Source organism: Corapipo altera, unplaced genomic scaffold (genome assembly GCF_003945725.1).
Source record: "Corapipo altera isolate COAL_440 unplaced genomic scaffold, ASM394572v1 44, whole genome shotgun sequence".
NCBI lineage: Eukaryota > Metazoa > Chordata > Aves > Passeriformes > Pipridae > Corapipo > Corapipo altera.
The window spans coordinates 7,218,221-7,245,001 of record NW_020884880.1 but is presented as its reverse complement, the minus strand read 5'-3'; the positions used below and the strand labels follow the sequence as shown (position 1 = coordinate 7,245,001).

Sequence of the window (26,781 nt, the reverse complement as noted above, 5' to 3'; positions counted from 1 at the left end):
CATGACATTTCCAATTCCCTTTTAAATTTCTTTGAGATTGCTAAACTAATATCTAAGTTGCTGGCACAGTTTAGAGATCAGTTTCAGAGCTTGTCTAGTATGATAGTGACAAAGAATTGTCACTGTAGTTTATTTAAATAAATTATGACACCAGTGAAATGTTTAATTTGTTTTGGGTTGGGGTCCATTAACACTGTAATATACTTAACTCTTGTACAGGGCTTGTACGAACGATACAAAATTCTCAGATGGTGTAATTTGTTATGGTAATATCAGTGAAGCTATGATAATTTATTTCAGCTGCAGATTGTCAAAGTACCTTCAGCTACAATGTTTCTACTTAATCCTTGGTTTCCTTTAATAGCTATACAGAAAGGTCAGGTATCATAAAAGTTCTATATTACATTTAAATCCTTTCAATCAGTTTTTATTACATAGTGTATTAGGTGATTTAGTTACAATAATTGAAAAAAAAAGGATCATTTAAGCGAAGTATGGAACTGTATTATACAAAAATGAAAGAATAAACAACTTGGTGTTTATGAACAGCAGTGTTGAGATAGCCTAATCTGTCACAGGTTTGTGGTCTTTGCCCTTTGACCACAGCAGTCATCCCAATATATATAAGGATAATATTAGGTTGTTACTACAAGATTTAGCTAGCCACCTGTTAGCAAGTCAAAGGAGTAACAAGGAAATTTGCCTGATTTCCCTTCTGTGCGCACTCTTTCTTTCTCTCTCTCTCTCTCTTTCTGCCTTCCTTTTTCCTATACTTTTCCGGTACCCTTTTAAATTTCTTTCAGATTACTAAACTAATTTCTAAGTTGCTGGCATAGTTTAGAGTCAGGGAGATAAAGGGACAAAGACCATAGAAAGGTCTCATTTCCCTAGGAAATCAGCCTAAATATCCAGTTTGCTTTATCCTTCTGGGTTTTATGCTCTATTTCCTCCTAAGATTTGATTTTGAAGTTGCTATGAAGGCAGACTTTATAAATACTGAGTTTTATCTCTGAAAATGTTGCAGAATAGAAACAATGTATTCGAAGCGTGGTGCTTTACAAGGCAATTGATCTGCTAAACAAAACAATTTGGATGCAAGATAAGGAATTTAAATAAGAACTTAATAAGTTCTTTTTCTATAGGGGTTCTGTGGTACACATACTTTTTGGCAATTTGTTTTACCAGAAAAGACCTTGGGACTGTTTACATGTATAATCCATTTGTACTTGGATGACTGTCCTTTTTTCAGTTAGAAGTGGCTGAATGTGTTCTGCGCAGAACCTACTGAAACCTTGGTTGTTAAGACCAGTAATTCTTTATTTGATGTTTAGTTGTTCCAGTTTTGTGGATTATTTTTCATGCAATTCCCTCATGTAAAATGAGAATTTCTTGAATAAAATGTTAACTGTAGAGGAAATAGTTATCTGTGTGGTGTAATTTTTAATAATAAGTGTATGAGGTAGAGTTTTTTGCTGAGTGGTACACTTCATTCTGCAATTTTCGCAATCCTCACCAACTTTCCAAATTTAATTTTACATCTTAAGGGAATAGTTTGTCTCCCATCCAAACACAAGTTGGACAGAGATATCCCTGCAGTACTCCTGGTTGGTATTTGCACTTTTGGGAAGTGGCCTATTGCACATTAGTGACCACTAGGCTACTTCTTCTACTTGTCTACAGTAGAAACCTTCAGTTTCTGACCTTTTTATTCCATTCTGCATTAATTTTAGGTTAACATTGTAAGTGAAGGTGGAGAGTTACCCTATTGACTCTCCTAGCATTGCTTAAAATTTCCTTTGTAATCTGAGCACAGAAAGCCTCTCAAGTACAGATTTGGTCAGCCATTTGCATTGTACTCTGCTCTTTGGTAGGAGTTCCTCACTTGTACCATATTATTCCACCCTGTTAGGATAAAAGCATTTGGTTTCTCTTGTAAGGTAATTCCATGTAAGATATTTTGGTCCCACTTCTCCTGTAACAGATCATTACTACCACCTCTGTCAGTGATTGTGCAAAACGTAGGTATAAAATGCAAGTTTCGAAGTGCTAGAGTTTAAAAAAAGCTCATGTTTTAGGAAATGTTTTTATTTCCTCTCCACTGGCCACTAGATGTCATGGTTGCACTGTACCTGGTACTGTACAGTTGCTGAAAAGCTGCTTTAAGGTGAGAGAGAAGTTGAACACCAGCAAATGCTTCATACAGTTATCAGTAATCTGTAATCAGATCCGTATGCCTTTTTTTTAAGTCAACAATTGTAATTTTCAACCCAGTTCACCTTTTAAATCAAGGTAAATTTTAATGTGACCAACGTTTTTGTTTTATCGTGACTATGCTTCAATTAAGTAATAAGAAAATACTCCTACAATTTTATTTTGGATCCTCAAGCAGCAAATATTATGTAATTTCACTCAAATAATTTAAAAAGCAAATTTTTTTAATTTTTTTTTGATTAAATATGGGATGGAATACTGTAGCATGTGTCCACACTTCGGAAATGCTGCTTATTACGTTGCTATTACATTATTATTGCCTTACTCTTTGAGCTCTGCGTATGTGAAAGTGGAACCAAACTGGAGATGTGCAAACATTTGCAAGTCTAGAGTTGTATCTGTTGTATTGTGAGTAGTCCCTCCTAGGCTGGGCAGACTGCTGGGCAGTTTCATAGACATCTATTTTGTTCAGTGAGGAAAGAAGGTGATACGGCCTTTTATTGTCCTGAGAGACCTTTCTGTAAGTCCTGTCTGAAGTACGGCAGGTAACTTTTCTAAAAGGCTGAAGTGCCGATGCACCATATGTTATTTCCATACATAAACTCAAGCCTCTGCTAGAAACTGTAGCTTGCCCCATTTGTGCCAGCTCCTTCCCAGCTGGAAGCAGACTCTCCCAAAGTGATAAGGCTTGCTGTTTTACCGCTGTCATTTCACAACATCACCAGCAGAGACCGCGATGTTAATGCTTTGTGAGACTTTGGCAGCGGGAGCTGCTAAAAAAGTGCTCGTCTCTTTTTTTGACGGCGCTGCTGACTTTTATGCTGTGCTAGCTCCCACTTGCTTGCAGGAAGTTTGCAAATGCCTTTTCTTACTAGAGTCACACTTTTCCTTTTGTCTTTAGTTTGATAGAAGCCCAGGAAAAGCCAGGCATAACTAACCTGTTCTGTGTATAAGGAGTAAAATAGATGGTATTTCATTCAGGTATACAAATTTACCTTTATTTACAATTTAATTTAGCATTAGAGTCTCTATAGATGAGAGATAGGGTCGGAGAAACTTCATACTTTGGCTTTTTATGAAGCTTTTTTAAACAATTTTCCCTCTAGTGGTAAAATTTTATTTCTGGATGAGTGCGTGGATGAAGGCTGTGGAAGTTTTTTGTTTGGTTTGCTTTCTCCAACACACATGCACAGTATATCTCAGAAATTAGAAGTGAGGAGCCTTCCAAATAGGATATCCCTCAAATGAGGTTACTCCCTCTCCAGCTGAACCAGAAGAGACCTAAAACCCCCTCTTCCCAAATCAAATCAAATAAAACGAAACCTGATATTAATTCTTTGCTGAAAGCAGTATAGAACATAACTGCATTTATAATAAAAGGAAATGCTGCATAGTTTAATGGACACTCTTCTCACCTTTCCACTGGCTGAACAGTACCCAATGATCAGTCATAAAATTGTCTTGAACAAGTCATGTAAATAAATTTAAATATATTTTTTAAATAAATGGAAGCAAAATAACAGGCAGGGAAAGAATAACAGCTACTCAATAACATCCTTCTCATTTGGATGCTTGTTACTGACTTCTCACTGAAAAGACTGAACATGCTGGTATTACGGACACACTAGCTGTTTAAAGACGATGTATTTGCTAGGATCAAAATTTATCAATGATTTCATTACCTTTTATAAGTCTCAGAATCTTGAATTTTGTGCTTGGAACCTGAAGATCACTTTGGCTGCCTTTATCTACAAATATCTAAAAAGCTGAAGTAAGTTAATATTAAACCAGATTAGGGATGTGTAGCTGAATTCTGTGACAGCATAAAATTTTCCACTAATTCTAAGGCTGGCTCTTTTATGGTTGACTTGCTTTTTAAGGTCAGGTCGTTTCGGCAGTCAAATCTATGGTAGAAGGGTCAGGACCATAAGTTAAGAGAACTGTTGTTAACAAAATAAATGTTGCTATTGTCATTATGTGTTAATGTCTGCGTTTGACATATGGAGGCTTGATTTTCAATGATGTGTATAATGAAGTGAGGAAGAGATTTTTACTGTACCTGCCCTACTTTGAGTTCTTCTCAATGTCTATTTGTTTTTAAACTCTTCCTCAGGATATGGATGCAAAATGAGTTAATGTCAGTAAATGCACTGATGTGTCAGAATTGTGGATTTTATTCATACTTAAAGACTTGCATTGAAGGGGCTTTATTTCATATTATGTCTTTTTTTTTTCTTTGGCAGTGTTTTAAAAAGTTATGTGCATGCATAATCATACGCAGCACTTTATTGCTTATTTTTGGCAGTACACAAGAGCAAAAATTTAATTTGTTCTTTTCCAAAAGTGCATTGTGTTTATGTAATGGATTTGCATCAGTTGCAGTCTGTAACACAGCTAAGTGTTTTAATTGGCAGAACACCCACATCAAGACTTGTTTGTTTTTCTGATAAGGAAAATGCCAGCTAAGTTAGACCATATGTTCTGTTCAAATAAGAAGTAGCATATTCACATGTAATGGTCATTCTTTAAAAATAAAATTAAAATGAAAAAGTAACACAAAACTAGTATAGAAGAGGGGCAAGTTTATGCATAAGTATGAATTTCTCTTAATTTTCACAAACAGCAAGTATTTTGCCAAGGAAAGCTGGTCAGCTCACATTTTAAGTGCTTGTGGTTTATGACTGTATCTGTTGATGACCTGAGTGATGTTAAAATCCAAGTGTACATTGTTTGCTGTTTTTTCTTAGAAGGATTTAGATTGTCTTTATTGTCTACTTTCAGAAGACTTGAAACTCACAACCTATATTGTCGTTTAACCATACTTTAAGAATGTGTGGAATATGGGAGTAAGATGGGAAGAAAAATAGACGTTACAGAGCTCCATGTAATGAAATACATTCTCTTCAGCTGCCAGTCATGAAGGAGCTTGACAGGCTTCTAGTGCTTCACAGCTGCAGAATCTATTTCTGCTTCTTCAGGGGAAATTGGAAAACTTCCACACTCTTTGCCAGCCTGAGAATCCCACATTAGGCATCTGCTGTGCTTTTTCTGCAGAAAGGGGACCCTGACATTGCCCAGCTGTCAGAGAAGGCATTTGAACTCCTGCTGATAATACTGGGGAAGCTCCACTTAGGCTCTGATCCTGATATCTCCTAGAGAAAAAAAGTATTTTAACTGACTTCGGTTCCTTTTGTTTCTAGGTAGTTTGCAGGAAATATTCAAAGTAGTGTTCTGACTTAGACCTAGCTCTGAACCAAACATTCTTAATTTGTTAGAGTGCTGATTTTCCTTCAGGATTTATTTTCTTTTTGCCCATAAGGACGAAGAAGTCTTCATCGTATTTGACTTGTTGTAACAGCTAACTCCTAGAACAGAACAATACTGATTTTAAGGACATAATTTGTATAGTGTATGCTAATAGAGGACAAAACTGAATTTTTATTAAAATTTATGCCCACTGACTTACATTGACTGTCCTTATCAGTGAAAACCATCATACTATTGAAAATCTAGTAAAAAATATTGTCTATACATGATGACAAGTAATAGTAGTAGTAGTTGGATGTGAGAAATCAGAAACTGGATAAGAACCAGTTGTTGATGTGGTTTCTGAGAAACAGAGATTGGTGTGACTCCCTTTAGCTATGTGACAATTTCTTTTTGGTAATGACATGACCAAAAGACTATAGAGCTTCAGCAATACACAATGAAACATCAAACCACTGCATCCGCTTTCCAGCTGATAGACAGTAACTACTGTTATTCCACTGGATGTTATATTTGTTAAAACATAAATAAAAATTTAAAAAAATCTCATGATATTGCATTAGGTTAATGTAATTATTTTTTAAAAAAATCAAAAGCTCTGATGGTTAGAACAAGCAAAAGCCTCATGGCCAGACTTGCCAAGAAGCCAGGAATTTAGAGAATTAATTTAACATCTGTATCAAGTGCAAATCATTTTTTAAACCGTCAAATAACAGTGAGATCTCAAAAAGATTCCATTAAGGAAGAGGAGAATCATGCAACAGAAAGCTTACTTTCATAAATATAAATGATTTGATAATATTTTAGTGGTTCTCATAAGTTACAGTGGGCCCCTAAGTTGTTAGTGCCCATCAGTTGATCAATTTATTCATGCAAGATTTGAGTATAGTGCTACAGCTGACTGAAAAATGTGGGCTTAAAACTAAGGAATTCTGTTTCTGGAGAAGAGGTCCAGGATGTAAATCTCACCCTTAAATAGGTGAGTTTTGATAGATTATTGCCTGTATAGGGTAACATAAATTATAGCTGGCCATAGTTATTGTGGTGTGGTTAGTTTTCCCGCTTCACAAATGTTGGTATACGTTCCTAATTCTAAGAGTCATTAAGAATATCTGTGCAGTTTTAAAAACCCTTTCTATTGTTTGTTTTGGCAAGTTTTATCTTCTAACCTGCAGCACCTTTATTTTTAGGATTAGTCTAGAATAAATTTTATTTTTAATACTAATTGTAATAATGCCTAGATATCTGGATAGAATTGTTTTTCAGGGGCGACAGCAACCTGGTGGGTTTTTTTGGCTGTCCATGAACTTCTGAGGAATTTTTTTGTTTTATCATTGCCTTTGTATTTAGAATGATTATGCTGTGATCTGGTACAGAGTATTAAAATGAAGTAACAGCTTGTCTTTTACGTTCTTGAGTCAATCTCCAATTTTTATTGGCACTTATATATTTCACTGTTTATTTTATTAAGTTAAATCTGTTTCTTTTATGTCCTGTGCAGAATGTGAAAGATGATGGGCAGCATGTATGGAGATTGAAACACTTTAACAAGCCTGCCTACTGTAATCTTTGTTTGAATATGCTAATCGGAGTAGGCAAGCAAGGTCTCTGCTGTTCTTGTGAGTATAAGCATTTTGGTGTCCATGTGTATACATGTCTATTCCTAGAAATGTTGCTCTTGCTGCATAACAAAGAACTCATAGCTTCCCAGTACAAAGCCATTGCTAGCACAGTAGTGTCTCCCTCTTGTCTTCCATGCTTGAGCACTCAAGGTTCTTTTTTTAATTTTTCAGCTTATTTGGCTTTTAAATGTGTTGTTTGAGGGAGTTTTCTCTTTTATCAGAAACAATTTTAGAGTTATCACTATTAGTTCCCTTTGGAGTCTGCCACTCTTTTTTTTTTTTTTTAATTCTGGGGGTTCTTTAATTCTTCTTTAATTCTTATTTTCTATTAGCAAGTATCATGCTTAAGTTTCAGCCCTATAGTTTTCTTATTCCTCTTTTTTTCTTGTTAATAATTATAGATATTCTTTAAGTGGTACATTGACAAACATCTTAGTCCCATGTTTGTTGATTCAAATTTTGTTCTGTTAATTGTGAAGGTCAAAATCCCAGTTTCCCAAAAATCGAGTTTCTGTAACAGTTGTAAAGTTTTGTATAGTAACTTAGTTTGTATTCATTAATTTCAATCCACGTATTTACTGATTATATATTTTAAGGTAAAGGACAACAGAAATTCTACTGCAGCTAATTTGACCTTCTTTAGACTATTAGGTGCAATCACTGGCATTCAGTTCCTTGAGTTGTATCTATGTATATCCTAATAATCTGTGTTTGACCAGCTCAAAAACTGTATCTTGAGAAACCAAGGCTTTATGAAAGATACCTTGTCTCCATTTGATGTTTCAAGAGATAGATGATCCATATCTTTCTTTTGTGGTGTGTTCCCATGATTAATCATCTTTTTTTTTAAGACCTATTTTCTGATTTGAATATGTCTTGTAAATGGTTCCAATGACTGGTTCATGTTATGCTCCGCTCCATTAGATTAATGAGATCTTTAGTACCCACTGTATTCTTCTCAGGATGGTACCAAGTCACCTTTCATTGTTCTTTTTGGTAAATTAATCAGTTTCTTAGTGTAACTTACTTTCTCCATTTTTGGTATGAAAGATAGCCCATCATAGATGATCAAGACCTTTCTACCTGTATATTTCTATTGGTTTAATTTGAGATTAGTAGGAAAGAATGACGGTTTGTAATTGATCTGTGGGCCACAGATCTCTTTAAAACATAATTTGGATGTAAATCCTTGTGTGGATTTTCACATCTTATAATTTCACTCACAGTACTATGAAATGAGAGAGATACGTCTTTTAAAATTCAAACAAATAGAAATTGCGTAACTTCAGGTTATTAAATGCTTATGACAGTAAGTGGAATATATATATATAAAATGCTGATTTGACTGCTAGATCTTGAAATGTTATATTCTTTAATATTCTTTTATGTCAGACTGATGTTTTTTCTACTGCAGTGTACCTCTTTAGAATGTATTTCTTATTGTGCTTGGTGTTTATTTGCTGAGAACAGTGGTCTCAAAGTATCTGAAGAACATCCATATGCTCCTTTCAGTTACTTCATGCAGGAAGAGGCATGAGTCCACTTAAAAAACTATTTCACTATTTCCTTATCTTGCTAAGCTTTTTCTTCAATATATTTTGAAAGCATTGCTATAGGTTTCATTATTTGCATTTTAGATTGTGTGGGAGGAAAAAAAAAAAAGGGAACCGTAGGGGGCCTCACCATCCCTCCATGGTCCAATCAACAATGTTACTCCCTGCAGTTTGTCTGATTAATGGCTGCGCCTCCCACTGGGTTTGTGTAATAGGTGCAAGCAAGGTGTTTAGAAGTACTTTGTGCTTAATTGCTCTCGAGGTCAAAAGCGTGAGACACCGTGCAGGGAGAAATTCATTCTCAGTTTTTAATAGTTGACTCCCTTGAATGCAGGCATAAGCTATAGCATTATTTCCTTATCTTGGCAAAGTTATATCGTTGAAGTCAATAAAGCTTTGCATTGTATAGTGATATTTGTATGTTTTCCAAATGCAGCCAGTGTGATCTGGTCACTACAGATCTGGTCAACTGTAGCAGTTATCTAAAGGTGATGTGGAGGGCTTAGGGGAAAAAAAAAAAAGGCTTCTCAGGAGTTGATATTTTGGAAAATAAGAGTTAAAGTAGTTAAATATATGGTGGTTACATGGAATGCATGAAAACAATTGCTATTTGAAAATGGATTAATCAGCTATTTAAGATTTATAAATCAATAGAAGGAATAACATAAATTAATTGGGTTTTATTTTTGTACTTGCCAGCTGCTCTCATGCCTATAGTTCATAAAATATAGATTTCTTCTTACTAGCAAATGACACCATTTGGCAGTCATCAATTTATCTTTAATATTTTTGTCATTTGGAAATTATTGTGAAAAAATTTAGCGATCTCTGATTTAATTAAGCATTTCCTGTTATGCAATGATAGTGCATTCTTGGATTTCTCGCTTGCATAATATTTCCTGTTCTAATTGGCCTTTTGTATTCCATGGAAAAAGCAGTCTAGTTTAAGTTTTCATTGACTGATTGGATTGATTATTCAGAGATGGCATGCTGGTAATGTTATTTGTTTCACTGAAATGTAGTCAGAAACACCATTGCCTCAACATCTATTAATGTGTTTCTTTTTTTCAGTTTGCAAGTATACAGTCCATGAACGCTGTGTCTCAAGAGCTCCCGCATCTTGCATCAAAACATATGTGAAGTCTAAAAAGAATACTGAAGTAAGTTTGGGGTAGCATTAGCTTTGCCGTGTACCTGTTAATTTAGTAACTCTATGTATATTCACACTTTTCTTTTGCAGGTAATGCACCATTTCTGGGTAGAAGGCAACTGTCCAACGAAATGTGATAAGTGTCACAAAACTATAAAATGTTACCAAGGCTTGACTGGACTTCACTGTGTTTGGTGTCAGATCACAGTGAGTATACTATAGTAAAAACCTTTAGCATGGGTTAGAGAGATAAAAATCATAGAATATTTTTCTGTAGCCTAATAATTTTAAGGGTCTCATTCAGTTTTGTCATCAGCAATGGCTAATGTGTGTTTAAGGGATCGTATATACAGAATATTCTTAGGACTCCTTAATTGTGGCAAGCCAATACTCTTAAAGGTGTGCTTCGCCTCATGACAATATCCAAATGAAAGTAATGTATGCCACTCTAAAGAGCAGAATTCCCAATCTACACTACGGAAAGATTACAACAGCATTTTCAGTACCAGGGAAAATCAAGGTCACTGTGACACTAGGGCAAAATCCTAATTTGTGGTATATTGACATGCAAATGAAATTGAGGATACCTGGTAGGATACAATGATTCCAGGAGTTGGGGAACAATAGCAGAGACATGTTGATAATATACGAACCTCTGCACCAAGTCTAATATATACAACTTTTGTGCACTCCTTATTCAGCAGGAACCAATAACTGAAACTAATGACATTCAGGGAACACTGCCCTTATAAGTGAGATCTTCATGCTAGAAGGAGCAACACCAGTATTTCTGTTTCTAGCCAGGGCAGGATTTAAATCTAAATGGGGAGAGATTCAGCCTTCTTCACAGGTTTTTGCTGGGTTTGCTGATATCATTACTATTATTGTTATGGAACAGCAGTTGTTTGTTCAGTGCTTTAAGTAATAATATGAGACTGAGGCATTTGTAAATGTTTGTTTTCAACATACAAGTTAGGATGTTTTGTGACATATTTTCTTAACACAAGAATACAAAATATGAAACATCATGAAAGAAAATAGATCCAGGATACTTTCAGTGATAAGCTGTTATGATTATTTAAAAACCAATATTTTAGAAGAAAGCAAATATGTAGTCCAGATTGCTGTCAAAATTTGGATAATTTATGTAGAGAATAAAACACCCAATCCAAATTTTTTTACATGCAGATAATTAAATTTAGGCAATGGCTATATGTGTTTAGCAAGACAAATAAAAGCGTTCTGCTCTCTATATTAGAAGTGTTTACATCTGTATAATATATGTTTGTCATTCAAGAAATACATAGTATGTAAGGCTCCCTCTTAAAGGAAGTTTCAAAATCTGTATCTCCTCAGTAGAAATTATTTTCTCATTATTTTGTGTGAATCTGGACCAGATTTGTAAAGGTTTTTTACTCCTTGAAGATGAACGTCAAGATTCAGAGGATTTTCATAAAAACTGGTATTTACTGAAGTAATACTGAAGAATTATTTATAGCTGAAATCACTGTAAAGGAAAGGAAGAGGCTAAATACTTTTGAAAATATCCTAAGTGCTTGTGTGCATATTCAAATGCCTAAATGTCTGTCAAAATTCCAATTAAAATGAGTCTGTGTTTTTTGACAACCAAAATTGAAAATATTGGCACTGAGGTTTAAAATTTTGCAATTGTACTTCCACCAGTAATTTAAAGATTTTTTTCATAAAATTAATGTTTATTTTAAAAATAACTTTATGAATATTTTTATTTAATTTTTATAGCTTCAGATGTAAAATAGACACATAAGTGAAGTCTGAGTATTTTTAAATACTTCAAATTACTCCTATTCACTTTGCTTGCAATTCTTTGTATTTGATATATTCTACTGCAATAACTTTATTTTCTAATAGAAATAGCTTTATTACATAAAAAAGGTATTCTAAATTTCTATCAGATACATGATTTTTCAATGGATATTCTGAAGTTATATAGTTATCATCACATACTTCACACTTTTTCAACTCCTTGTACCACACAGTTATGGCTTGTAATCTAAGAGGATGCTAACTATTACACAACTAATTCTGAACCTCTTTCATGCATTTTAAGTTTCTGTCCTTACAACTTAATGGGGTCACTTCCACTGTCACATAACTGAATCAAGTCCCAAAATTTAGAGGTATTTTTCACTAAGAAGGCTTGCTATACTGAGTTCTCAGCCAAACCTCTCCCATACACGCTGTAGTTATCTACCAAGGTATGTAAATGTTTTTTCCCCTCATTTTGCCTCCAGCAAATACATTTTTTCCTACTTTGCAGGCTTGTGAGGGATGTAATATTCTACAGGATCTAGATGTGGGGGAAATGTATTTAAAACCTGCTAAAACAATTTTTTTTGAGAAGAGATGCATGTTATTTTATTTCATTGTGCAAAGTGTTATTTTTGTTAAAGCTACATATCTTCTACCATTTTTGTTATCTACTATGTGCCAATTCTGTTGTCAAAAATCAGCAGAGACTAATAAGAAGATTAAGCTATTTTTTCATAGATAAGTTTGTGTGCCACCGAGTAGCAAAGCTGCTAATTACCACTGAATGTGTGAAGATACTTTTATTTGATGTAATGTGGCCTGGTGTGCATTAATTATGGTACAAGTAGCCTTACCACTTAGGCGGAGAATTAGCATGACAAATGATTTAGATTACAGGGCTACCAAAATACTCTCACAATAAGGCTTTAATACTCAGAGTAAATCGAAACTTGTTAGACTTTTATTTTCTGTTGCTAAGTAACTGCCTAAAAAGGTAACTTTGCAGAATAAATGAATATGAGCAATGCTAATATTAGGTGCCATTCAGTTCAAAATTCAGAAATGTTATGTCAGCATTAACTGTACCAGATAACTTAATGAAGACCATATTACAAGTAAAGTTTATATACATCAGCAGTTGGTGCAATTTTATTGTGATTTTAATAGAGTTCATATGAGTTGAATTGTGTAGAGGGAAAATGAATCAGTCATTGGAAAAATGTGATTTACAGATGCAGACATGTAACAGATATTGAACCTGTTGAACTAATGCTGGATGCTACCTATTATACTACTTAAATCACCTGTTAATAAGATTTTTACTTTACAACTCCTGATATTTATTAGCCTGATTATTTTTCTTTAATTCAAATATACGTATCTCCTCAAAAATAATGAGCAGCATGGGAAACCAATGTTACCTGAAGACCTTGATGCACAGTTTATTAAATCAATGTAAAAATAGAAACATAGAATAATTTAGGTTCGACAAGACCTTAAAGATCATCAAGTCCAAAATAATAAACTTTCACAAAATTTCATAATATTAGGTTTATTTCCTTCTGAATATATCTAATGATATTGTAAAGTATAACAATTAAATCTGAATGTTTTGCATGATCCAAGCACACAACTGTTCCTTTTTACTCTGTAGCTGGGTAGTTAGAGATATTTGAATTGAGTTAAATTCTAAATTATCAACAAGAACTCTTGATTGCTAACGCAGAGTATTTCGGTAGATTTATCATTAGTTGTTGCCATTTTATGTTGATGTTAAATACATATTTTTCCCTTCAACCTTTGTAGCAATACAGAAGTAAGCCAATGTTCTTTCAGTCAACAGATCTGAGAATATTCCTTTCATGTTTTCAGAGTAGAACTCTTGTTGTTGCTTTCAAGACAACTGGATGAATGCTGAGAATAAATTAGAAAAAGGGAGAGTAATTCAGGTTCCTCAGCAGTGGGTGGAAGCCTGAACGTTGATTCTATCCAGACCAAAATTTACCCAATGGAGCTTAAAGCTCTTAGATATTCATTCTCTTATATTTGAATGGGTAGTGACTATCAGCATCAGGTAGGAAACAGAGTTACACCAAAGGCTGCCTTGAATTACTTACTGGTAAGAGAGCAGAAGTTCCTGCCTCAATGCAAGAAACTCTATTCTGAAATGAAGGTTTTGATCACCGATAACACTATGCTGATGTTACTGTAGTGCCATACCCCATTCTTATTTTGTGTGCTGATCCACACATACAATTTCCAAACTGGAAAATACCTTAATCCACCATTCTTTGCTTCAATATAAATTCACTGTTTTTGTCAATCCTAGGAGACTTTCCACTGCAGTGTGTTTCATTTCCTTCTAGTACTCTAGTAATATGTATTAGAACTCACCTTGTTCTAGGATGACCATTTGTTTATACCATAAGTGTAAAAGGTTTAAGTTGAATCTTCATTTTCTGTCTTTCTGTAGTTGCATAACAAGTGTGCTTCACATCTGAAACCTGAATGTGACTGTGGACCTTTGAAGGACCATATTTTACCACCCACATCAATCTGCCCAGTAGTATTGGTGAGTTGTCCTTATGTGTATTTCAGATGTAATCCCCTCTCATATGCAGCATTAAAATGATGCTGGGACTGTCTGCCAGGTATTTGTTACATTCACAGGACTATGTGAACCTTAAACACAATGTGTAATCCTGGCTGATGCGTTTAGAGGCATGAGCATGTTTTATCCTCTGCATATTGCATTTTCCTTCATGTGAGAATGAATTTTCTGTAGGGCATATTATAACTGAAGCTGACTCAGGTTTTATCACTTATTCAGACTGTACTTACCAGAAACTGTATAGGCAGAACACTTCTACATTTTACATCTTTTATAGATCCAACTTCCCAGAATAATGAAGTTATTCTTATGAGCAGTTTTTGCTTGGGATGCATATTGTATATCTGCAATGCTGAGGTCTCTGATCTAAGCCGGAGGTTACCTAGAATGATGACACTGGTCTTGCAGTAAGCTATGCATCAATATTATGGTATATTTTATTCTGCAATCGTGGACAGTAAATTTCTCTGTCCACAAAAACAATAACTCAATTCAATGAAAATAAAAATGCATACTATGTGTAGGTTGTATAGAAAAGAGCTGACCATTTTATCATTAAAAAAGAACTTGAGAATTAACTTATGTATTCACATACTAAATTGGATATTTTATGCTTATAAAAGTCATAGCATCATCATATTCGTAAAAGAAGAGATGAGTGGTCCTCTTTAAATATATTTCATAATAAGAGTAAGAAATGCTTGAACTTAAGAGAGAATAATTTTTTGCATGGAGGAAAAACAAGAAAATATATCTCCTAATCTTAAACCAATTTCTGATCACTAGGAACCATAATATTTGTGCCTATTGTAAATTAATTATTTTCTAATTAATTCATTTGGCTGTTTATAAATCTGCAAATGAATGGATGCTAGACTTTGGGATTATTCCATTACTCTCAATGAAGGTAAAGCAATGGAAACCTGGTTTTAATATTTAGGAAATAATTTTAAATATTTTTAAAAGTCATAAGAGCAGTTTTGTAGTTCGTCTGTATCGTATTTTAGTATCATCTAGACAAGCTCTGATTAATAATTGTAAAATATTATTTTAAGTTTGTTGGATGATTCCATTCTGCAGTACATTATTTAATTTTCAAGATTTTAGGTCATACTTTAAAAGTCAGCATTTGGAATTTATGATTTTGTTATTGGGCTGTTTTCATTTTAATGTTATTTATCATTTGCCATTGTTATAAATGGAATAAACCTCAGCATGAAATTTCATCTTCAATTATATTGGTGTAACTCCATTTTCTTTTCAGGAGAGGAAGAGGAATAGAGGAATTAAGATTTTTATTCTACAATTGGAGTTTAGTTAAGTTGTTTAGAGGATATGTAAAACCACTCTAGAGTCAAATCACCCTTGAATAGGTTTGTTTTATCTCCAAATTTTGAAGGCATAAGCAGAAGTAAATATGTTTTCCTGTATCAGAATCATATTACTAACAACATAGCACAAGACATGTATTTCAGCACAATGTATATTACTAGGAATGGAAAATGTATTTTACTGTGATTTAACAGGGACTTAAAAATTTTGTAGTATATTTACTCATCTAGCAGTTTCTTCCAAAAATGCATTACAGTCTTGAGTTTACTTATGTTACAAATAGTATCTCAGTGACCTAGCTAATAGAAATTCCTTCTAAAAGTGATTGGTTATTGTGTATATATTATTAGTGGTGATAATTTTTAATTAGTTTCTCCTATTTCCTGTTACGGGGATTCCTTTTGAGAAAGGTAATACTTCAATGTATGTGAACCAGCACTCTCAATAATGACAGCAAAACCAATGAATATGTCTTTGTCAAAATTGTCTAAATATAAGTGTTTGATAATAAAAATTCTGTGTTTAGACATATCAAATCTGATATACCTGACAGTGTAAGGCTCCTTCACCTAAGACACAGATTTAGATTCAATAATCAGATGAGCAATAAAATTCTTGCAATGCTACGTTTATGTGAAAGGTAAATAAAAGTAGATAACCACAATGCTTGCCGTACTAGGCTTATCCTTGAGTATTTTGAGGTGTCAGAGAGGAATGTATTTTCTTCTTCCACAGAATAGGTTATAGGAGTTGTGGGAAAATAGCAAGATGAAAAATCTTGTATCTTTGATCTCCAAAAACTGTTGACCCTCCCTACCATCTGTAACTTTGGAAGTCCAGATTTCTTCCAGAAAATTGCAGAGTTCATTTCAGACCAAGATACCTTCTCATAAGTTTTCCTTCAAGAGTACAGGCTAAATCCCTCTCATCTTTTCTCTTTTGCAAAACTAAGGACATTCATACTTTTGCCTTTTTTTATCCAACATGTCTCTCTCATGTCTCATTTCTTCAGTTCTTGTGAAGTCCAGCCTCAATGATTTCTACAGAGATAAAGGACTTTTTTCATGAATTACATTTCACAGCACCATGTACTATGCCAGTGCTGCCAAACTGATCTCTAAGCTGCAATTTGTTGTTCAGGTCCATATCATCTCAGTTTTTCCATTTCCTAGCTATCCATTAATGTCCAAAATCACTATTTCAACTGTGAAAAATAGATTAAAAAAATACCCTTCCAGATCGTAATATCACAAAAGGTGACACTCCCCTAAACACAGCCATCTCAGTTCAGGTGTCTGTTCTCAACTACTCATTTAGGATCTCTTTAGACATAGGAGAGATTTCTCTAAAATAGAGTAACTCCTAATGACTGGAGAGAGAACCGAGATGCCTGGTCATCTGAAAGATAGATGGTAAATAAAGGGGCTCCCATCTTCAAAACTGCACAAAATAGAACTTATCAAATGTTATTCTTAAATATGATAAGCATCATCAGCTGAAAATGAAACAACGGGGAAACTCACAGAGTTGATACTGTGTACATAATGAAAGCATGACATATCTGTCTAGATTCAATGTCTTACAAAGATTTTTAATATCTCACTGCAGTAATTGTAAATGTTTTAGTAAAATGTATCCTGTCAACTTTAAAACTAGTCTGTTTTACTTTTCTGTTTACCATATATAAGGCTTGTTGTATGGTGAAGTTTTTTGTTCAAGTTAAATGAGTTTTGTTATAAACCGTGTGTGCAGATCTCAAGTGATAGTCTTTTAATAGATGTCAGATACACTTTAATGTTACTCTCTTTTATTTCAGTAACATTTTAATTAATTCATACTGATTGAATAAATGTACATTGAGACTTGTTTCCTAATGAGGGCACATTTAGAGGAAAGGTTTTGCATCATTCTGATATCCTGTGGGTAATTATATTCTAATTATATGGTGGGGGGAAAAAGTCTATAACTCAGTGCTGATATTGTTCATTGGACCCAATTAATTATATGCACATAATGAAAGTTCATGATAAGGTTGACTGGCAGTGAGTTTAAAAATCTTTAACTCAATTGAATCCTAGCCTACCAAGAGCTCAGAATTAGATCATAACCAGGTTAAAAACTGGGTATTGGAATGAGATGAGTGAGTAGTGAAGAAAAAAAGATTGGTCTCTGCTCATGATACAGGTTCTCTCCCCCACCCCCTTTATAAGGTAGAAAGGGAAAAATGCATTTTTGCTTTTTCTTTTCATGCCTGCCTTTACTTTACTCCATTTATTGATGAACACGTAGCATGTTCTAATTCATATTTATGTTTGTAGAAAGATAATTAGATTTTCAATTTCCCACCAAAATAGATACAACCTTGGTTACTGAAGAACCAACCAATAAAAACTTACTATTTAATAGATGTGTATTTATTCCATAATGCATGATGATTTTGATCCTGTTTTTCACTTAATTTCTAACACTGGTTTTGAAAACTATGATTAAAACTGTTAATTTTGGAACAAAAAGAAAATTATGGTATAAATTGAAAAACATAAGGTACTCTGCTTACAATGTGAGCATTACTATGTGGCAATTACCACTGTCTCCGTAGTAACCAGTTTATTTTAAAGGTGGAGGCTCTGATATAATATTGAAGGCAAGAAATTAAAGAAATAAAATTTAAAATTGAGTCCACTTCCTTATGTTTTAATTTTCAACTTGATTGTTTGGCATTCTGGGAAAAATGGGTCATCATGATAAGTTTAAAACAACTCACATTTTGTTTCTTTCCTCTTGTGAATGAATTTGACTTTTCTTTTGTGTGGTGAAGTTATTACAACTTTTTTGGACAAAATCATTTAAGAATAAATTCAATTCGATTCCAGTTTGGTTTTGTTTATAACTAGTTCTATTTAGGCACATAAACCAACATACACAGCAGATTACAAATGTTTTACCTAGGAAATACACCTTATGCAACTACTTTATAATCTCTAGCTTCAAATTTTTGTGTAAAAATAGCATGTTGACATGCTACCAAAAAAGTAATACAGAATTAAAGTTGAAAATACTGTTTAAGAATTTTCTTTGGCTATTTGGTATTTAGAGATAAGACATAGAATAGCTAATGGCAATATTATAATTGCAACATTGTTCAGTAGATATTTTTTCCATGTCTGGTAATATGTTTTACTAATACTATTTTTCTGTGAGGTATGTAGATGATACTCATATGGGAAAGCAGAGTTGTAGAGAGAGAAAAAGGGAATTAGCAGTGGCTGGTTGAAGAATGAGCTTTCTTAATCCCTTTTCCAGTTTTTAATCCTAAAATAATTCTTCTGTTTTTATAATAGTAGAGATCAGTTTTAGCTCAGCTGAATCCAAGCTCAACACAGAACAGAGAAAGTCAGTGCAGTGCGTAAGCATCTTTACAAGCAACTCAATCCTTTGAAGTTGAGTACTAGCCTTATTCTGGATTTCTGAACAAAGATACTATAGAAACCCTACAGTTCATTGAATATAGTGCTTGGGGCGGGGTGGGGGGGTAGTTGAATTTAAATCTGGTTGTTAAATATTAAATAATGACATAGTGATTGAAACAGATTTAAAAAACAAAACAAACACCTTTTTTCCTTTTCAGTTGTGTATCATATTGCAACGTCAGTTCTCTGAGAATCTAAATCAGACTTGAAATATAATGGTGTGCTTATCTACACTAAGAGCTTTTTCATTTCTTTGAAGTCAGAAGGAAATTAATAATTGCCCTGGAGGAAAATGTATCTTCCTAACTAATTATCTGTTCGGCAAACACTGTTCAATGTTAAAATAATAAGATGCTGATAAACTGAAATGGCAGCCATTCAATCATTTTAAGTTATATCTGGTTGCCTGCCCACAACTCATCACTACAGTCTGTCCCTAAGTTTATTCCTTATATTCTCTCCCATTGGAGTTTAACATGGTTTTATTTTCAAAATTCTTTTCCAAAACTTTTATCTTTCTTGGACAGTGTATATAATCAGGTGCTATAGCCCAAGTTCATTTTTAGTTGTAAATCAAGTTAAAAATCTTGGGCCCTGCTGTTGTTGCATGTTGATGCATATATTGAATCAACACAAGATATAAGGCAAGTTGTCTTTAGACAACTGAATGAACTAAGGCCATAATCCTAAATGAGAAAGACTTGATTGTGATTTGATGTGTAATTCTTTACATCTTTATTTAGATAAACTAAACAAGCAAAACAAAGTGTATATATAGTTATCACATAGTGGTAGGTTGTTTAGAATAAGGAAGAAGTCTTGCAGTAAGCAGTTTTAGAAGGTATTCTTAAATGATGTTGTCTCCCTTCCAACATTGTCTTTTTGCATGTATTTTGGCCACTAGTATTAGGGTCACAAAATGCCACCTTCTTTTTTTTCTTAGCTGCAAATGTTTCTAATAAGACAGCTCTCAAATGAATTAGAAGTCTTATCTTTCCTTTATAGTATGGGCCTGTGCAGCTCACTGGACAGTATTTTTGCTAGAGAATTAGTTGATAATCTTGTCCACAGGAAGACTTTTCTGCCTGTGGATGTGGAGCTGAGTATTGTGCCACAGCCCTATTAACCTTTAAGACAGTATAATGTGGTGTCCTAATACTGACCCTTTTAATTAGCATGTACACAAGGTTAGAGCTGGAAATGTGGAGAATTTAGAAAGTAAATTTTCAAAATATTTTAGCACATCTGAATCACAGTTACTTGGATGTGATGTCTGATAGATATTGCAGGTAGATTGCTCCCCATGGTTTTGGAGTCGTGGTGATCTGGGGTTTTTTTTAGTATTTGGTTATTGTGTAACTATAAACAGAAATTGTGTGGAATGGGATTTTTGTAAGCAGGGTCTTGAATGCCATATAGGTTTACAAAATTACAGTCTAGGAGTACTTATTCTGATGTTATTATTATTCTAATAATAATAATAATCTATTGTTATTATTATTATATCCTTGGAGATTCCCACGTCGTTAAACAAAATAGCTCTAAGGAATAATGAAATAACCTTCCTTCAAGTTTCTTAAAAAAGATCCCAAAGCATCAGTTTGGTATTCAAGTCACATATTTAAACTTCCATGGCCTTCATCCTGCAAACATTTGAGAATATCTTTACATGGTATTCTGTTAATTCCATCTGATCTTCTGTGACCAAATTTCCCTGATAAATATCTTTCAAGTTCAAGTTTTGGAGTTCTAAAATAAGATTTTTTTAAAATAACTCTATCAGTTTATTCTTATTAACATAAAATTTGGTTCTCTCCTTATGCACCCCCATCCCCAAGTAGGGTATATGCTCCATCTGAATGTACATATTATAAAAGAAGTAAATATCATTCAGAAGAAATCTCAAGTTTGCAGTAATTTAACAAACTGTGTAATGTTATTAACCATTCACTATTGACTTTGCAATCCTGTTAAATGTATAAGTAAATTGTAGTTTCATGTTATAAAATAAATTGCTTTAAATAATTTCAGCTGTGTAGGAAATAATCCTGAAAAATAGATTTACAGTTATTGATGAAAAGACAAGGTGATAAAAGGAATTTTTGCTTCATTGTCCCAGCAATGTCAGCAGTTAAAATGTAAAGAGGTAACTATTTAGTAAGCCTTTAGTTACTATTCATCTGCTTTATTCTAACAGCTACAGTAGAGTATGATAGTGTTTTATGTAGAGGAAAGGACTGTACTGCTATAAAAGGAAAGAGTAGTTGTAGCAGGAGGTGGCTTTTTTTATCAAGATTCCTTGATTTGCATGAGGATTCAAAGATTTGAAATATAAAATAAAAAAACTCCCCAGGTAGCAAGTATCACTTTTTGCTATTCAAAAGAATAAAGTCCTCAGGTTTTCTAATATTTTTAGCTGGTGCTAAAATGATCCCACACATACTTTCCAGAATATAAATTGTTAATATTACAGGCAAAACATTGGGAGAGTATGCTTGTGCAAATGTGTGAAAAAAAAAGCACCGTGTATGTTTGTTGTTAAGTACAAACTGCTGAAAGGTAACATTCCTTATGAACATTGTCCATGCCCTTTGCCATCACAGCTGTTCAGTGTTGCAGTCTAACGTTCTCTTTTTCCAACAGACGCTTCCCACTTTAGGAGGTTTGCTCCCTGAGGTGCGTAACGGGAGGCATCCATGAACACACGAGTACTAACAGATCATGATACTGTACATTCTTTTTGCTATGAAGTGCATTTTGGGGCTGAACTGAAAATCTAGATATTACATTCTCTGTTATTATTTGAAAGGCAGTGTCATTTATCAGTTATTTTCTTATTTGGATAAATATGAGATATACGCAATTGAGTAGTTCTTATCTGACAGTAATCTCTCTGGAGCAATCCTGAATGGTAGAAGCTCCAGTTAATGGGTATTGACTGCAAAGTGGGAATTCAAGGGGAGAAAATAAGGCATGAGACTTGCAAAAACGGGTGGAAAAAAATTTTGTTGTGGTAAGAACAATTTTGAAAGGTATGTGCTCTGACACATACCCAAAGAACAGAAAAGCTTGATTCTTCGAGCCATCAAAATGTACAATAGCGTCTAAACTGGTGTACTCTGTATCTCTATCAACCTCATGCATGTCCACTAAACAAAATGGTTCACAGATACAATGATCATTTTGTATGCTTTATTTAGCAAGATATTAAATACAGCACAACTGTTATAGAAACATTTCTAACCTTGAAAGATAAATTTTTGCTTTTTATAAAACCATTTTATTACTGAACAATTTTTTCTTAACATTGTCAGAATTTGTAAGCTGTTATCCACAGATGATTTTGTTAAGTTGTTCTTTTCTCATTTAAAAATTACATTGTTTAGTTTCTGACACCCTCTGATAGCTTAGTAATGTTATAGTAATATTATAGTTCCCAAAAGTAAGATATTCAAAGTCAGTTTTCTATTCCATGTGTAAAAAAAAAGGGTTTATGCAAGAATATTTAAAATACATTTTTTTAAGGAAGTGGTAAATCTTTTTGTGTTTCATTGATAGATATATTCATTGGAATTATAATACGCATTATTATGTCATACAAGCTGTGTCAGATCCTCAGTGTGATACATATAGAAAAATTATAGGATATATAACTCTAGGAAATCTAGAATCTCCTATCAGCTTCTTCAGAAATTTTTCAGAGAGCACTGTTGGTAGAAATGGTGACATTTATTGTGGTATCATACTCATATAAGATGGGTGATACAAAATACTTTATTTGTACTTTCTTCAAAAATCACCAGTGAAGAAAGCAGAGGTTCAACGATAATAAGGTCAGATATCCATCTTTGATTATTTTATTAACACACTAGACAATTCTGTATCATCAAGATACTTTGTCCTTCATATTGTGTAAGGTACATAGTTTAATCTTGTATTGTCTTTGTCTGTGAGTCAAGCAATAGTTTTGCTTATGGGACAGGAAATATAAATTGGAGAAGGAATGTTGCTTCTATAATAATGCAGCAGTCATAAGGCCAAGCCAGCTGAGGGTATTTGCTGCTATTTGTATCATGCTGGAACAAAAACCCCAATATCCAAAACTTTGCTTTAGGTAATTGTTACTGCATTTTGCATTTGAGTGATTAAAACCAGCAGGTTTGGCCACTGTTCTCAGCAGTGTATAAATACTTTTTCTCTAAATAACAGCATGATATATGTAAGAAGAGTTTTAGTGCTACACTTTATAAATAGACCTCTTTTGAGCAATGTTTTTTTTTAACCTCCCTAAATGCATAAACTCAATGTGCTGGATCTATTCCTTTCTGTTACCTTTTCCTTTGAATTATCACAAGTATCTTCTTTACCTTGAGACTTTCTTAAAGTTTTTAAAATTTGCTCTCAATTTCTGATCTTTGTTAGAAATCAGCGTTTTTACTAGCTGTTTCTCTGCTTTACTGACATCTGATTTGATTTTTGAAGATGTTATATTATTCATGAGCCAGTTTTGTCCACCATGTAAAATCCTGTTTAACATGGTATACTTACTTTTTATAAGGTAGTGTCTTTTAAGTGTAGTTATTCTCAAAGTTGTTTAAAACCCCAAAGGAGCTTCTTAAATATGTAATGAAGTGTAAAGATTCCTTCATACTGAAGTATCGTACTTAATGCCAAGTATCCTTGGCATTAACCAATACCATTGTGCAATAATGATTTGTTTTAGTTCAAAAATGTTACTGTGGGTGCCTCATTGTAGTTCTGCTTTCTAAATGATCATCAATAAGTAAGTACAGAGTTGGTGATTTCTTAGGCAGTGATATGTACAGCGTTTGTCTGTGTTTTAAAGGTTAGGGCTGAGGTGAATACCTCCAATTGCTTCTACCATTTTCTCTATAAAGAATGAATGATATTGTAGTCTAGATTCTTGGACCTGCTCTTGAACTGATCAAGTTACTCAAAGCATCCAAGAGCTCAGTTAACTAACCTAGTCATCTCACTGCATACAGGAATTTGTGCAGAGATCTCCTACTTTCATTTTTTCCTGTGGCGTAGGTTTGTCAGTTCTTTTATGCAAAATGTGATCAGATTGCCACAGCCATCTGGCTACCCAAAGCAGCCTGGGATGACCTGCATCACTGTTTGCATCAGGACTAGATTGAGTCTGTGTGAGTCTTCAAAATTAAAGAAACTAAAGATGGTATAAAAATGGTCATGGTTCACGTCTGTGTTAAGCTGGGAGTTATTCCCTTCCTGCTCAAGAATCTGTGTCAATGTTTTTTACCTGTAAAAACTGCTCCAGAAAGAGTTTTGTGGATTAATTGCTAGTGCAATCCCTAAGGCATTATCAGAGGTAGCACAGAGATGGGTTTGGCCTGGTATGGAACAATGAACTGCTTACTGAATGCAGTTGCAGGGGGTGCAGGAGAGTCCTTCATGCTACTTTCTAGTGCAGCAGCTTTGTGCCAGCCCATTCCCCTGACTAGTTTAAAGCCTCTTCGCACTTGTGAAGTGAGGATAGTGGCTGGGGTGCAGTTGGGACTGGGGACATCAATTCTATTTTATAAACATCTGCTGTCTTAATTTATGGTACATTTTTTTGACAATCTAAAAGGACATGCTGGGTACAGTTTATAAATAGAATGAGATACAAAGAACAAGGATTTTTTTTCTATTCAGTTTTCTGAAATGGCCTGATAACAGTTGAAAATATGATTACAGCAACATACTTCTGAGCTTTCCTCTTTCAAATAACCATCTCACTCTGCTGTATATCAGCAGCAAAAGTTGCCAACAGCTTAGAATCTGATGTAGATTCTGTTTTCCTTCTGATACAAAATACATGTTTTATAAAAAGCCACTCAGCCAATTGATTATGGTACATTTAGACCAGGTATATTTTGCCAAAGTGGCAAAGTACTTTGGAGCATTTAACCTCTGCTAGCAGTTAGGATGAAATTTTGATAAATTACTGATCTCTTATCAATTACATTGTATGATTTGCTTTCAAGTTTCAGAATGCCACCCTGGTAATGTCAGATTATCTTTTCACATCATTACATTAGTTTGTATTGTGACTACACACTTTTAATCCATCTATTGCCTAGTCATTATAAAATGTCCAGGCACATAGATGGATATTATGTGAAGTGGCCAAACATTGTGTATTAACTTGACTGGGATCTCATTTTCATTAAAGCAGAATCTGACATTACTCGCTAGTCAAAAAGCAACTGTGTGGAGGTCCAGTCTCAATTACAGTTGTATAAAATACAGTTGTATATATAATGTGTTAAAATGTTCAGTTTTTTCCTTTTCTCTTCTTTTTTCAAGGAAAGACAGGCAACAGTGAAAAAAGAAAAGAGTTGCCCCCAGCAAATGAACAAACTGGGAGAACGGAGCAAAATGCAAAGAGCAAATTCTGTCACTGTAGATGGACAAGGTCTTCAGGTGTGATTATTGTTATTTTAATTTTAAGCAGATGCTTGTAGGTATGAAGACAATGATAGACTGAGAAATCTTTAAAGTGAAATATACATTCATTCGTCTAATATTTTACTTTTACATATTTTAAAAATGCCGTAGGTAAATTCTTCCATTGATTCAGGAATCTGGTGGTGCAAATTTGCTTCTCATGTCAGTGTTAGGATTTCCTAAGAAATTAAGGGGTAGGGAAGACTAAATCACTTCTACTGTAGGATGAAGCTGAACTAGTTTGTTTTGGTATCTGTTGTACAGTGTTGTGTAAATTTACTTTATGAATCTATGTCTTGATAACTGTTCACTTTTCTCATTTGGACCTGTTAATTAGTAGATAGAGTAAACTTCAAGTGTGTAATTTGTGTAGGTATTTCTAAGTAGTGTATTTGGCATATTGGCAATAACAGTGGAGAGAAGCAAAGTGTTTTTGTTACTAGCAATATCTGTAATAAAAATGGAAGGTTTTATGCTTGAAAGAAAAACTTGTGTGTGTGTAATAAGCTATTTTAGGGCAGTGACTTAAAAGAATGCCAGAAGTTCTGCCTGAACTTCTGAGTACTACTAAGAGTAGTTTTGAGTGAAATTAGTGTTCACATGCATGGTGCTGCTGCTTGATTTCCTCAGGAATTAAATTATCATCATGATAACAATGTGATAATAATTTAATATATGTAGTTGTCTGTTATTTCTACCTTTTGATATGTTGAGCTTCAGTGAAAAGATTGTCTTACCATATATAAATTGCTTTATGCATCATAATTATTTCAAGATATAACTTATTGTGTCAGTATAGGAAAGCTTATTTTATTGTTTCGTTGTTTTAGGTTAGTGAAACATTCTCGTTATGACAACATAAGGAAAAGAAAAAAAACCCAAACTAACTCCAAACCCAAAAAACAAACCCTAAAACCTATGCAATCACATGGCTTCTCCATTGATGGTGTAGTAGGACATTACAGCAATCATATCTATTGCTTTCAAGATTCTCTTCCTGTACTTATCATTCTCACAGACTTCATTGCCATCCAGATTGTCTGTGCCAAACCATGGAGCAAAAAGACCAGAGTATTAATTGACAGAAAGCTCAAGTTCTAATCAGGCACAGTGTGACTAATAAATTGGTGCTAAAGAAAATACATGGAGTGTTCTAACTTTTGGGTGATATACACGCAATTCCATTGAACCAAACTGTTCTGGATAGAGAAACATCTTTACTTATGGGCAGAGTTTATTTTCAGCTCTTTTTCAAGTGTCTGTTTTCCGCTCATGTTATGCAGTGCCTGGGATATAGTACTTG

At 33.9% G+C, this 26,781-nt stretch overlaps 1 protein-coding gene across 10 annotated transcripts in view; it reads left to right on the top strand.

Annotated features, from left to right (window-relative positions):
- Positions 1 to 26,781, top strand: part of DGKB (diacylglycerol kinase beta) — a 387,634-nt gene that overhangs the window by 150,136 nt on the left and 210,717 nt on the right. For 8 of the 10 annotated variants that reach the window (XM_027639264.1, XM_027639265.1, XM_027639266.1 and 5 more), the window contains 6 exons: positions 6,980 to 7,097; positions 9,725 to 9,813; positions 9,894 to 10,010; positions 14,068 to 14,166; positions 21,651 to 21,683; positions 25,338 to 25,454. In XM_027639264.1, the coding sequence (XP_027495065.1) occupies positions 6,980 to 7,097; positions 9,725 to 9,813; positions 9,894 to 10,010; positions 14,068 to 14,166; positions 21,651 to 21,683; positions 25,338 to 25,454 (573 nt within the window). The remainder of the gene's footprint in view (positions 1 to 6,979; positions 7,098 to 9,724; positions 9,814 to 9,893; positions 10,011 to 14,067; positions 14,167 to 21,650; positions 21,684 to 25,337; positions 25,455 to 26,781) is intronic. The other 2 variants (XM_027639271.1, XM_027639270.1) reach the window with 1 other exon arrangement.